The following is a 14,162-nucleotide window of genomic DNA, read 5'->3' as shown; positions in this document are numbered from 1 at the left end:
TTAAGCATGTAGCTTTGCATTGACTTCTCTAATGATCATACACAAAATCTTGCCTATGATAAAGTCATAAGTCATTTAGTTGTTTTTTAATGAGGAAATATTAGACAAAATCTTATATTGGTTATAATAATGAAATTATTGAATATAAAATTAGGATGAAGCTAGGCACTGGTGGCTCACACCTGTAATCCTAGCTACTATATTAGTAGGCTGAGATCTAAGGATCACAGTTCAAAACCAGCCCATACACCAAAGTCCATGAAACTCTTATCTCCAATTAACTGCCAGAAAACCAGAAGTGGCGGTGTGGCTCAAGTGGCAGACTGTTAGTCTTGATCTGAAGAGCTCAGGGACAGCACCCAGGCCCAGAGTTCAAGCCCCCTAATCAAAAACAACAACAACAACAACAACAAAACTAAGATAAGTTTCTAGTTCTTATATGACAGGTCAAATATTGATGACAAGAGAGGAATTCAAATAGTAGAACACCCAGAGGAGGTTTACCAGTGAAAAGAATCACAAGTCAGTCCAACTGAGAAATGGTTGATAAAGAGGAAGAAAGGTTCTTGGTAAGCTGAAGGAACACATTGTGTACTTATACTGTGTGAAGCATTGTACATTTATTTTCTCCTAATCTTCACATCCATCTTATTCTACCAGACAGGTACCATTTATTATCTTCATTATTCAGAAACAAACAGTTTTGATGAGCTTAAAAATTAGTCAAGTTGCACAAACCCAGTTGTCATTCCATGGACTTAGGTGTTTTCTACATATCGCACATATCTTATTTCCCATAGGATCATACAAATTAATAAGAGAACATAGGGGGACACTGAAGGTTAAGAAAAATTTAAACATTACTAGTAGAAGTTAAACATGTTAAATGATTACTAATATTGTGAAATATCTCACAGAGGGGAGTTTGGTTGCAAAGAATTGATGTTGACTGAATTTCTAAGACAAGAGAAGAGTATCTTGAAGTTAGGATACAGAGTTTGATTACAATCCATCTAATAGAGCCATGTCAAAGCTACCCTTCCTGGATTCAAGAACTCCCCTCAAAGTTAGTTCGGTGAGCAGGAAAGAAAGCATGATGACATTTTCCACAAAAATCAGTGCATCTAAGTTTCCTCAACACTGATATTATTGAAATTCTTATGAATATCTTTTATTGCCTTTTCACAAACTTAAGAGTCTCAAGTTAAACAATAAATGATTGTTGATTGACTCAATGTCTTTGGAGAGCTGCTTTGTTAAAAATTCATATGGGGATTAAAAAATGGGAAGGCTGGGCCAAGAGTTTGACCTAGTGGTAGAGTGCTTGCCTCGCATGCACAAAGGCCTGGGTTCGAGTCCTCGGTTCCACATACATAGGAAAAAAAAGCTGGAACTGGTGCTGAGAAAGTCCAAGGACAGTGTTCAGGCCCTGAGCTCAAGCCCAGGACTGCAAAAAATAAAAATAAAAAAAATGGGAAGGCAGAATGATGCCCAATGTAAAATATAATTTCTATTATGAGAAAAATATTTTAGTATTTTCACTAGATGATTTGTTAAGTATATATACATTCCACCTTTTAAATTAGTGATCTGGAAAAGAAATTAAGCAGAATCCTCTGGACTTTTGGGGTATGTGTGAGTCAGTTTCTCCAGTGGGTTTAGATTCACACAGCTAAGCCTTTTTCTAACCTTATAGCATGAAGATTAAACTTTCATGCTTCATTCATTTTCTTGACAATAATAACCCTTAATATTTATATATACAGAAATAACTAAAGCTCCTGAAGGGAAAGCACAATTGATTGGATATTCTTTAACTATAGAAAGCTGGTACATTTTCTTTACGTGGCATAAGAACATGTTAAGAAATCTCATTGATTTTTATAGTACAAGATGTACTTTATAATGCAAGAGTATTATGGTATATTAGTAAGTCTAATACTGCCAAAAAGCTGAAAAGGAGGAAAAAATAAGGACTTGAAACTGGTAACTCATGCCTATAGTCCCAACTCCTCACACCAAAAGCTAGATCATTCATCTTGTTTACACACACACACTATTGTTCCAAAGGACATTTATTCTCAGCAGAGAGCCTTGACTTGTTGTTACCTCATGGAATTATAATAGTTTGTCAGTTTCTATTCTGTTTCTTCCCACATATAGAACATTTTACATGACTTTTCAATAGATTTGTTTCAAAGAAACAAGTTTCCCTAACTCAACAAGGGAAGAAAATAGTGGATCATTATCTCCATTTTGCATTTATAAACTCCCATAAGAACATAAAATGATATGGGAACAAAGGGCAGTACAAGTTCACATAAGATTCTAATCTGCTTTGATACTGATTTAATATAGATGAAGAGAGACATTGCCATGCAAATTTTAAAACTGTTTTCCATATGTGCTTTTACAAGCTTTTAGAAATATGAGTTATATTGGAGTTCTTTATAAATTCTTAAGCTGTAATCTATTCTTTTTGAACTTCCAGGTTTTTATCTACTTATTATCAGTGAATCAAACCCACAGATGTAATTAAAAGTTTGATCTCATTTAAGGAAGTTGAAGATTCAATTTAGTTATGAGCCTTAAAATTCCAGATTCACAGAACCTGTCTATGGCTTAACTGAAGTCAGTGGTTACCAAGGTTAACAGATAACATATTTTCATATGAATTTAACCCCACCTCAGCCTTTCCTTAGTACTATGTATAGCTAAAAGGACTGGTTCTTACTATAACTGAAGAGATGATATGATCAAAGTACATATATGTTAGTGAATACCACAATGTAATCCCCTCACTCTGCACAATTAAGGTGTGATGACAAAAAAGAAGAGAGGAACAAAAGGTGCATGGTATCCTTAATATGTGGCTATTAGATCCAAACAGTATAAGAGCGAGGACTCAATATTTACATACCCAATGCTATGGACGTGGTATTGGAAATATAAACACAACTACATAGACATAAAAATCTATGACTCTATATAGACCTAATGTTTTATTACATAGATTAATATGTATCTATGACATACAAACCCTCAGCCTAATTTTAATTATGTTCTAAAATCTAAGTGCCAGTGACTGTACATAGATTCCCTTCTTGAATACTTGTTTAATACGTTATTTGAAATATGATGTAAAAAATCAATGTTAATAAATTCCTTAATTTAAAAAAGTAAGAGAGAAAGAGAGAGAGAGAGAGAGAGAGAGAGAGAGAGAGAGAGAGAGAGAGAGAGAGAGAGAGATAATTCTTTGAGAGTAAGAGCATTACAGAATATGGCAAACACAAAAAAGTATCCTAGAAAACAAACTTGCAGTCTCTTTGCTGCAGAACTTCTTATAGCTTTATTGTGCAATGATCACCAATGCTTTAGAGAATGCAAGAATATGACCCTAAGAACAGTGTATTTCTTTCAACTTTGATCTGTAAGGAACTCCAACTAAGCCTTCAAAATGGGGTTATTTTCACTATTCTGGAAAATGTTGATTTCAAGACCAACATGGAAAAGTTGAACCTTTTGCAATACAAGGAAATACTCAGAACTTTGTCCCTGTTGCTTGGCAACTAAGGGCTATAAATGGATTTTATGATTATAAAGTCTCTAGAATTAATATGAGCATGGAAAAGTTACAATAACTCTCTGGAGACAGGAGTATTTCCTTGAAAAAATTATGGATGTACCTTATACTCATTATTGTTTCAAAAGAAATAAAGTAAGCAATTTCATTTTTATATTTGCAATATAATTAAACTCAATAACTACAATTTAATCATTAATCCTCACTACCCTAAGAAGAAGGTATGATCATCTGCATTTTACAGATGGAAAGAAAAATCCCTAAAACTCAGAAGCTAAGTATTTAGCTCAAGATTACACAACTGAGAAGCAAAAGTACCAGGACTCAAAGCCAAATCCACTTGAAAGTTTATACCATGAACCAACATGTCATAGTGATTACTAGCCAGCATTTTTCCAATTTTTAAAGCTATTGATAGCTTTAACCCTATGAAAGTAACATCAATTATAATTAAGTCACATGATATTCTCCTTAGAACACTGAGGTGCCAACTGCTCACAATCCAGAACAATTTTATATACAAATTGGAGAGAGAGAAAAACAGAAAGCGGGAAGAGAGAGACAGAGACAGAGACAGAGACAGAGACAGAGACAGACAGACAGACAGACAGACAGACAGACAGACAGAGACAGAGACAGAGAGGCTTGATTAAACAGGATCAGCATGTTCCACAAATACTGCAGTAGATATTTTCTCACAACGAAATTAGGACACAACAAATCAGTGTGTATGATAGGTAGGAACATAGGCAACTCCTATATTTCTGTGCAAGCCTAATACATTAATGGTATTGCCCTGGACAGGGTTTATAACTTCTCTGAGTCTGCTTCATTGTTTGGACATGATGATGACAGGTATCTTTGTTGTATTGTGCATATTAAATATTAAGAGGGCTGGGTATATATCTCAGTATTAAGAGTGCTTGCTTACCATGCGTGAGGCCTTGGGTTTAAAAAGGATATAAGATATAGAAAGAAATTAATACAGCTAAACGCCTTACATAAAGTCAAATATTGTCTAAAAGACAGTGGTTTTCTCTCACAGGAAAGCTGCTGCTTCAGGAAGCTCTGTTATAAGAGTGAATATTTTTTCTTATTATTAATACCACAAATACTACTTCACTGGATAATAATTATACATTAGGCACGATGCCAATAACTTCACATATTTCATCTTACTTAATTCTTACACATCTCCTACGAAGTGAATATCATTCCCATTTATATGAGGAAACAAGCATGCCCAAACATTTGCCAAGTAGCAAAGTACTGCCAAATATGCCACAGAATAAGAATATGAAACCAGATGCAAACCTATGCTATAACTGCTCAGTCACTCCATTATCACATATGCAGTCTGGAATCAGGAGCTTGAGGGTAGGGGGTGATTTACAAAGATGTCTGGTTTCTAGAACTGAAGAGAATGGCCTGTTAACTAGGCTCATGCCTGTAATCCTAGCTACTCAGGAGGCTGAGATTTGAGGATTGTAGTTTGAAGCCAGGTCAGGCAGGAAAGTCTATGAGACTCATATCTCCAACAAACTACTCAGAAAATGCCCGAGTGGTGCGGTGGCTCAAGTGGTAGAGCACTAGCCTTGAGCACAAAGAAGCTCATTGAAGCTCAGTGACAATTTCTACGCACTGAATTCTAGGCACTGAACTCAAGCCCCAGATTCAGAAATAAATAAATAAATAAATAAATAAATAAATAAATAAATAAATAAATAAATAAAGGCCCAAGTATTGATCCTGCTTCTCAGCTCAGCTCAGCTCATGACCCTGTTTGATTTTTAACCTGAACATCTTCCCTATGGACTTTAGTTTCTTTTTCAAAACAATTAAATGGTTACTTTATTAACCATGAAGTATTTTAACAAGCTTAGGAGAAGGTTTGATTTTGAAAGCCACAAGAAGCATTAAGAATAATACATAATACTATTTAATTTAAAATCTCAAAACACAACAACAACAATAATAGCAACAAAACTTAGTACACAAAGCCTAAAAGCAATCTATGTTAGGGACAGAAATATGGACTTTGGTTTCTAACCCTCTCTATTCCAGGTAACATCTCTGCCATGTTTTCCACTGAGCATCACATCACCTCCATTTCCTACTTGCTAATAAAGAATTTCTTTGAAGGAAAACTAGAGGGTCTCTACCAGAGGAATAATCACCACTATGAACGAAAGGTTCAACAGGAATCCACATGAAATGCATTCAGAGGAGCTGAGAAAACTCTCTCCAGAGTTGTTTCTCATATTAAAATAGCTGTAAAGGAAAGGAGTACAAGCCAGATTCTATGGACAGCATAGTAAAGGCCTCTGCTCTTCCACAATAAATATTGCTTGTCTATTCATTTAACACATTTAAATTTATTACCAGCAGTTTTTAGTAGTAGTCTGTAACACACTGAACCTGCAAAGATGAATACAACAAAGCAAAGTCCTCACTCAGACTATTCACTGTCTTCTGAAGAGACGGGCAGAAAAAAGGGACAGTAACAACTCACAATTATGAGTGTGACGGGTTCTTTGCATAGATACAGTCTAACTTACTGTCTTTGTCCAGAGCTTACTAAGTGAAGAACCATCCAGAAGTATTCTGGGGAGAAAGCACAGTCAAAGCCTCAATATCATAAATGCAGAGTATTTAAGAAAGTATGAAAATCTCCGTGTACGTGACGTGTGGATAACAACATTACTGTTGGTGCTGTGGCTGCTGCTGCTGACAACAATTAGTAGTAATCTAGGTACTCATTTGAGCCTCAGGCATGTCAGACATTTTAACATTCATAACGCAGTGGGTATAGTCAATTATCAGTTTTAGAAATACAGACCTAAGGAACAAGGAGAGAAAGTAACTCTCTCAATATTACACAGCTAATGAAGGGTGGTATCAAAATTAGAACTCTGAAATCTCTTCTCGTTGCTAGCTTAAAGACTTCAGCTCTTATTCTTCTCTGGGCTTTGTCACTGTCTCTTCCTGTTTATTCATGGAAACTCTCTCCTATTTACTTCTTCTTGGTTCTCATCCAGCCTTTTTCCTCTCTCTTTCAGTCATCTACCCATTTACCCGTGTGTGTGTGTGGGTGTGGGTGTGGGTGTGTGCCTATGTGTGTGTGTTAAAATGCTTCTGCCTCGGGCAGAATCGAGAGGAAAGTGTGTTAAAAAGTGAAAAAGAAGTGAGGATGGAATAGAATAGGTATTCAGGAGAGAGGGAGAGGGAGAGAGGGAGAGAGAGGAGTTTTTGGAGAAAGAAACAGGTGAAGAGAGATTGTAAACCTTCTTGCTGAAATTGATACTTAACTTTCACCTTCCTTCAAGGAAGTTCTATTACTCTCTCCTTCCCTGTGTTTTAACTTCTGTAATAGTATTGAAGGTTTCATGTCAGCTGTTCCAAGGATCTCTTTAAAGCATCCATTTGAGGCATAGGTAATGAATGTTGGCCCACTGTCAAGACATTCCTCCTATCAGACTCAATACCAGCTCATACTCCAGAAACACCACTTCAAGTGTCTCTGGCATAGGATTTTCAGCACAAAAGAACTACTCCCTTTCCCAGTCCTATCATCTTAAGAAGTCTTCTGTTTTTTATTCCAACTATTATAAAACTAGTTGGGCCAAGAGCTGGTGACTCATGCCTGTAATCCTAACTGCTCAGGAGGCTGAGATCAGAAGATCATGGTTCAGCCTGGCCAGGAAGCCTGAGCAATTTTTATCTCCAACTAATCCCAGAAAAATCCCAGAAGTAGAGCTATGGCTCAAGTGGAAGAGTGCTAGCCTTGAGCAAAAGAGCTTAAGGATAGCTCCCAGTCCCTAATTCCTACACACACACAAACTAGTTGGCAGATGTTAGAAAACTTTTGTTTTTAATTGTTGTCATTACAATATTGCTTTGAAATAAGCACGGACAGATGTTGTTTTATGTCAGAATATAAAGAAGAAACAGCAACTTTTATTAGCCTTTAATCCCTATTAAATTACCTTTTCTCATCCCTTAACATTTGGAATGGAATCAATTTTTCTCTTTAGACTCTGACTGCTGGAATATTCTCTAGCCTAGAATGAACTTCCCCTTGAGGGCGACGTCATCTTTGCTGGTTGCAGGAGAGGAGAGGGAAAAGTAGCAGCCAGAAGCCTAAGACAACTGTGGTGATTTCTAACCAATTCTTGGTACGAACCTCACTAGACATTTGGTGAAAGCCATGGCACTTTTCCTGTAACTTCCTATCCATAAATACATATTTCTGCTCAATTTCACATGGCTCTCCTTCCCTTCCCTCCACTCCAGAAATTAACGCTAGTCAAGAAATCTGGGCACTGAGAAACTTGTCTTGCAGGAAAGAGGTAGTGGAATGTGAACTCAGGGCTTTTTGCTTGCTAGAAGTACACTTTGCCATTTGAACTACAATGAAAGATAAATTAATTAGGACCCAGCCACCCAGGACAGCATCTTAGCCAATTCAGATGCAAAAAAAGACATTGTGTCAAAATATCTTGCCTTTGACCTTCTCTAGATCCCTGGAATTTCAATAACTTGCTCGTGATCCTGATGAGATTAGCAGAAGGAACTAACAGCCAAAAAGAATGTTGTGAGACCAAACTAATGAAGGGTTACCTTTCCCAAACTCCTAATTCTAACTGGGATAACTAATAAGAGCACAACTCAGGCCATAAGAACTCAGAACCATAAAAAGACAGTGTTGTAGACACCCAGAGACAGAAAGAGCCATCTAAAACAGGGAAACTGGATAACTGACAAAATATATGATGGATATAGACAAGAGCTGCAGTAGCCACAATCTTCGGTCTAAATACTTCTCCACTTCTCTGGACTTCACTGAAATCCTGAGACAATATCCCGAGGACACTGAGCAGGACTGAGAGTGGAACTGCAGTATGAGTAGGCACTGCTTATCGCTGAGCTGCAACACTGGCAGGCGTTTAAACCACACACTTTTTGCTGTTATGGACACAAACTCTCATAGACTTCACTGCCCATCTAGCTGGCTTCAAACCATGATCTTGTGATAGCTAGGATTTGGGGAGTGAGTCACCAGCACACAGCTCAGATCATTTTTTATTGGCTGATTAAATAAAGGAAGGAATCAGTGCTGAACCTGCAAGTACTAACTGTCCAGACTACTCCTAAGAAAGCTATTTAACCACTTGATTCCCCCAAGTTTCTCACAGAAGAATAAAAACTTGGCTCAGAATTATTTTGATGGTAAGTGGAGAAAATGACAATTAACAATAACCATAATTATATCTACTGATTACTGGTCTCTCTAAGCTACAATACTTTATAACCAATTTTTTGAGATGATTATTTCTACTTTACAAATTTAAAAGAAAAAAAGTTATTCAAGCCAGGCATGGATGGCTAATACCTGGAATCCTAGCTACTCAGGAAGCTGAGATAAGAAGATCGTGGTTCAGCCTGGCCAGGAAGCCTGAGCAATTTTTATCTCCAACTAATCCAGGAAAAATCCCAGTAGAGCTATCGCTCAAGTGGAAGAGTGCTAGCCTTGACCAAAAGGAGCTCAGGGGCAGTGACCAAGCCGAGTTCAAGAGGAAAAGAAAAAGTTATGCAAAGGGCCACTGCTCCTAGTCTCAGGTGGTAAATAACAGAACCAGGATTCATATCAGCACGATTGATTCAGAAACTGAATTCCTAGGACTACATACTCAACACATAATAAATTCTCAATAAAGTGCTAACTAGGTTAAAGATAAGGGGTGGGGAATATTCTCTATAAAGAATCAGATAAGTAGTATAGTTTTTTTAGTTCATCTGGTCACTGCTGAAGTCACTCAGCAATGCCACCATAGTATTACATGTATCCACATAAAATTCACTAGTCTGTTTTGGCCAGATTTGACCTGCAGGTCATAGTCTGTGAACCTCTGTTGGAGATCAGCATGGATAACGAATGAATGCTAAGGGTTGTTCACTCTAGCATTGCAAAAAAAAAAAAAAAAAAGGTTCATTACTAAAGAGGGAAGTAGAGCTGTGGCTAAAGTAGTAAAGCACTGGAAGTTGAGGCAGAAGGACTCAAATTCTAGGTCATCCTGGACTATTAATGAGATTCAGACTTATAACATAAAGCAAGAAACACACACACACACTGAATATGTCGTGTGAATATGAAACTAAGTTACTAGAGATGATTTACTAATGACACTTGAAATCATTATTGGTGATGGCTATCTTTTCTTCAGGGTTATCTAAAATTTCCATGCTCAACTACTGAATATTTAGTTTCTAAGACACATAGAAACTACTCAAAATGTCAGTAATACCAATGATGATAATGAGTATGTCTTCCTTAGCAGGTTTACTGTATGATTTCATTTCAGGGCTTCCAAAGATGGTGGTAAGCCTGGTGGGTTTTCACCTCAGTGTGCAGGTCAGCTTTGAGCTTATTATAGCACATTTTAAATTCTAATTGAATCTCCCTTACCTTGGGATTCCACAGTATGAAAGAAGAAAGGGGATTTGTTCTTTTTTTTTTTTTTTTTTTTTTTTTTTTTGCCAGTCCTGGGCTTAAGCTCAGGGTCTGAGCACTGTCCTTGGATTTTTCTCAAGGCTAGAACTCTATCACTTGAGCCTTAGCACCACTTCCAGCTTTTTCTAAGTATGTGGTACTAAGGAATCGAACCCTGGTCTTCGTGCATGCTAGGCAAGCACTCTACCACTAGTCCAAACTCCTGGTCCCCAAGGGGATTGGTTCTTGATGCATCATGCCAAGTCAACATTGTCTCTCAGACAGAAATGTACAAATTTGTCACCAAGGGCTCAGGTCCCTAATTCTAGCTATTTGGGAGGCTGAGATCTAAGAATTGTAGTTCAAAGTCCTGGCAAGAGAGTGTATGAGATTCTTAGCTCCAAATAATTACCCAAAAGGAGATGTGGCTCAAGTGGTAGAATGCTGGCCTGGAGCAAAAAAAGCTCAGGAATAGTGCCCAGGCCCTGTGTTCAAATGCCAACACACACACACACACACACACACACACACACACACACACACACACACACACAGTACAAATAATCCAAAATCACTTACGATTGGCTGGCTCTACTTGTTTTCGGTTATGTTTAAGTTCCCAGTCTCTTAGAAAGCTTTTGCTATCTCCACAGAGAAACAGAGGCTGCTTTACAGAACAAAATCCTGCTTCTCTGGAGTAATTCCAGACACATTGGATGTGACATGGAGTCTAAAATTCCATGCTAGATTATCAACCAAATTTACTCTGGGAGAAGATGTTAAATGATCTCTGATAGTATTTTTTATTTGCATTTACAACTTTAATGGCTTTTCTACAGATTTTAAAAATGTGGGGCAGGGAGTTTGGCCTAGTGGTTAAAGTGCTTGCCTAGCATGCATGAAGACCCAGGTTCGACTCCTCGGTACCACATACATAAAAAAAAGCCGGACGTGGTGCTGAGGCTCAAGTGGTAGAGCTCTAGCCTTGAGAAAGTCCAAGGACAGTGCTCAGGCCCTGAGCTCAAGCCCAGGATTGGCAAAAAAAATAAAAAAATAAAAAAAATAAATAAAAATGTTTAGGGGCCAGGAGTTTGGCCTAATGGTAGAGTGCTCGCCTAGCATACACGAAGACCCGAGTTTAATTCCTCAATACCACATACATAGAAAAAAGCTGCAAGTGGTGCCGAGGCTGAAGTGGTAGAGCACTAGAAAGTCCAAGGACAGTGCTCAGGCCCTGAGCTCAAGCCTAGGACTGGCAAAAGAAAAAGGTTTACTATAGGTATAATTCATTTCTGCCAATTATGTAAAGTGATTTGTAATGAGTTAACTTTAAAATTATCTTTTATATACTTCACCTCTACTCTGTTTCCCCACCAACAAATCCATTGTCTGAGAGTCCATGGAACATTAGAATCAACAGATGTCTAGTGTTTCCACTGTCAATGCTTTGTCTCAGCTTCTATTGTTCTATTCACTGGACCTTCTATGGGTAGACAAGGTTTCCTTCTTCCTACATTGAACATGGTAGGTGTCCCAACCCTAGAATTCAACTATTACATTTTGAACAGTGTAGTGTTTTTGTCTGTGCATTCATTTATTCACTAAATATTACTGCTATAGGCTGGTGCAGTACAAGCTACAACTCTCTTCCACTAAACAAATTTGCTTCAGTTCCCTTGAAGACTTTTTAGAATGATCCCCTCTGAGCTAGGCTTTTCTGTCACTGCTTTTCTGCTCCAGAGCTTTAGCATTTTATCAATTTTCCTGAACATTAAGGCCACCATGTATAGCTATGGAGAGATGTTTTGTCTTTCCTGAATCCCTGGAGAATTTAAATCTTAAGAAGAAAGGAATGAAACATTCAAAGTTTATTTGATAGCAGTTTCCTGGAGAAGCTCTCATGTCTCAGAGATCTCAAGGGCTTCCTGGTAATTCCTGCTCTGAACAGCTTCTAGTTCTAAGAACTACCCCCCACAATTCTACAAAGGAGCTGGAATTTTACTGTGCCTATTTAAAACAAAAATTAACATCACCATGAGTTCTGCCAAGAAACCTCTTTAACTGAAGATGAAGTTGTCAACCCAAGTATTCTTTAATATAAAAGGAAAAATGCATTATTTACAGCTTCTCTTCTTCTTTCAAGTTCAAAGGCATCTTAAGTGTTACAATCCTTTTTTTATTTAAAAAAAAGCTGAATAAGAAAGTCATTCTAACTGTCAAAGTCAATAAAAAAAATGAACTGTCCAATTGTTTCTGAATTGATTTCTTAATATGATTTTGCAAAGGAAAAGTCACAACGAAATATGCACCCAACATAAGCCCACCGGGGATACAAACTCTAAACTCAGAGACTGGAAAGATCTGGAAAGATCCTCTGCTTCTCTTGAAATTCTAGGCAGGCTGAATTTTCATGTGGCAGGAATTAAGTACTGGAGAGAGACATTTTCATGAACCAAAACAAGATGGAGCGCATTGCTCAAAATATTGCACACGACGCTGGCAGGCGGGATCTGCTGTGCCTCAAAAAACTGCAGAAGCTTCCGGCTATCCACCCGCACTTGCACCATGCTCTGGGCGTCTTGGTCTCGGGGTCTGTCCAGGGCAGACTTGGAAGGGTTCTCAAGGTTGTCAAAACGACTCTCCACGCACACGGTATCCGTCTCGACGCTCAGGTTCATCCGGCCGTTCCAATTCGCTTCTACCAGCACGCGATCGCTCATGTGCGCCATCTTTTCCACGATGCTCTTCAGGGTCTTCAGGGCAGGCAGACACACGCTCATGTCGGCGGCCCGGAGGGCGGGCTCTGGGCACTCGGCCCACCATCTCCTGGGCAGCACCCGGACCGGGACGTCGTGGACGGCCTTGCGGAGGCTGCCGGACACGGACACCAGCTCCACGGACAGCGTGAGGCACGGGCCGTGCTTGTTGGTCAGCTGCAGCTTCAGCAAGATGGCTTTGGCGGCGCTCCTGGCCGCGCTGGACAGGAGATCGGCCTTCAGCTCCAGGTAGATGTCCTCGAGCTCCTCGGAGACGCCCTGCATGTGGAACTGGCCGAAGATGTCCCGCCGCACCTCGCACCACAGCTGGGCCTCGCCGGTGGCCAGGGGGCCCGTGGGGCTGAAGCACAGCCTGTCCGCGGACACGCGCAGCACACAGACCTTCGCCAGCCTCCCCACTGTGACACTGACCTGGATGAACAGCTCGATCAAGTCCTTGCTGACGATCTTCGCACGAAACCTCATAGTGACACAACGTTTGCTGGCTGCGGCCGCGGGCTTCACAGTCAAAGGAGAGACGCCAAGCCCACTGCGCGCCTTTCCAGGCTCCTCCACGTGCACTTCCGGTACTCTCGCACACACTTCCGGTCCCCCCTCCGCACGCCTTTCTATGGCTTTCCAGGCACCACAGTGCTTCCCCTCTCGCCAGCACGGCCTGCACTGGTACCACCTGCCTTCAGGTCTGCATTTGCCTGATGCCAGCGTGTCAGTCCTCACCTTCCCTCCATGGCCTGCCTGCCTGCCTGCCTGACAAAAGGTCTTCTGGTTTCTACTTTCACTATGGAAAGGACAGTGCTTCACAGACTTCTAAATACGCTACCTAGTGTGAAGACAAGAGTACGGTTCCCATGACCAGTGCCGTTTAACGTTAAGGTGACCCAGGTAGGGCAATGCTGACTCGGCCAATGTGTCAGGCAGAACCGGATGGAATACATTATGAGGCAGTAACGCGCATTAAGTATTTTTCCAAGTTTGGGCACCGCGAACCAAGAACTGAGTAAAACACACACAAGTAATGAGAAAAGCATAGGTTTTCTGAAGTGAAGTAAGAGTTAAGTGGGAATACAATCCATGGGGAGGTGGGGGGGAGTACCTGAGCAAGAGAGTTGTAAGACCCGAAGGAATGGTGTCCCAGACAATTTAAGACTGGTTTGGGTTGAACCAAACAAGCTTTTATTTCAATAAATCTATGCTGTTCTCATACTCATGTTCTTTTTGCTCAATTTTTTGTTCACGACATTGAAAATCGGTGATCACACCTGAGATTATCGCCCAATAACAGATTGTAGGGAATATGACAACTCCCTTAGTC

The 14,162-nt window shown here is 39.6% G+C and overlaps 1 protein-coding gene across 1 annotated transcript; it reads right to left on the bottom strand.

The window, feature by feature from the left end:
- Nucleotides 1–12,004: 12,004 nt before the first annotated feature.
- Nucleotides 12,005–13,369, bottom strand: Hus1b (HUS1 checkpoint clamp component B). The gene has a single exon (XM_090357142.1). The coding sequence runs from the start codon at nucleotides 13,313–13,315 to the stop codon at nucleotides 12,482–12,484; it is 834 nt and encodes a 277-aa protein (XP_090213268.1). The 5' UTR covers nucleotides 13,316–13,369; the 3' UTR covers nucleotides 12,005–12,481.
- Nucleotides 13,370–14,162: the final 793 nt, after the last annotated feature.

This window comes from Megascapheus bottae, chromosome 2, assembly GCF_031878675.1.
Source record: "Megascapheus bottae isolate mThoBot1 chromosome 2, mThoBot2.hap1, whole genome shotgun sequence".
Taxonomy (NCBI): Eukaryota; Metazoa; Chordata; class Mammalia; order Rodentia; family Geomyidae; genus Megascapheus; species Megascapheus bottae.
The sequence above is the reverse complement of the archived record's forward strand: the minus strand, read 5'-3'. Positions and strand labels throughout refer to the sequence as shown.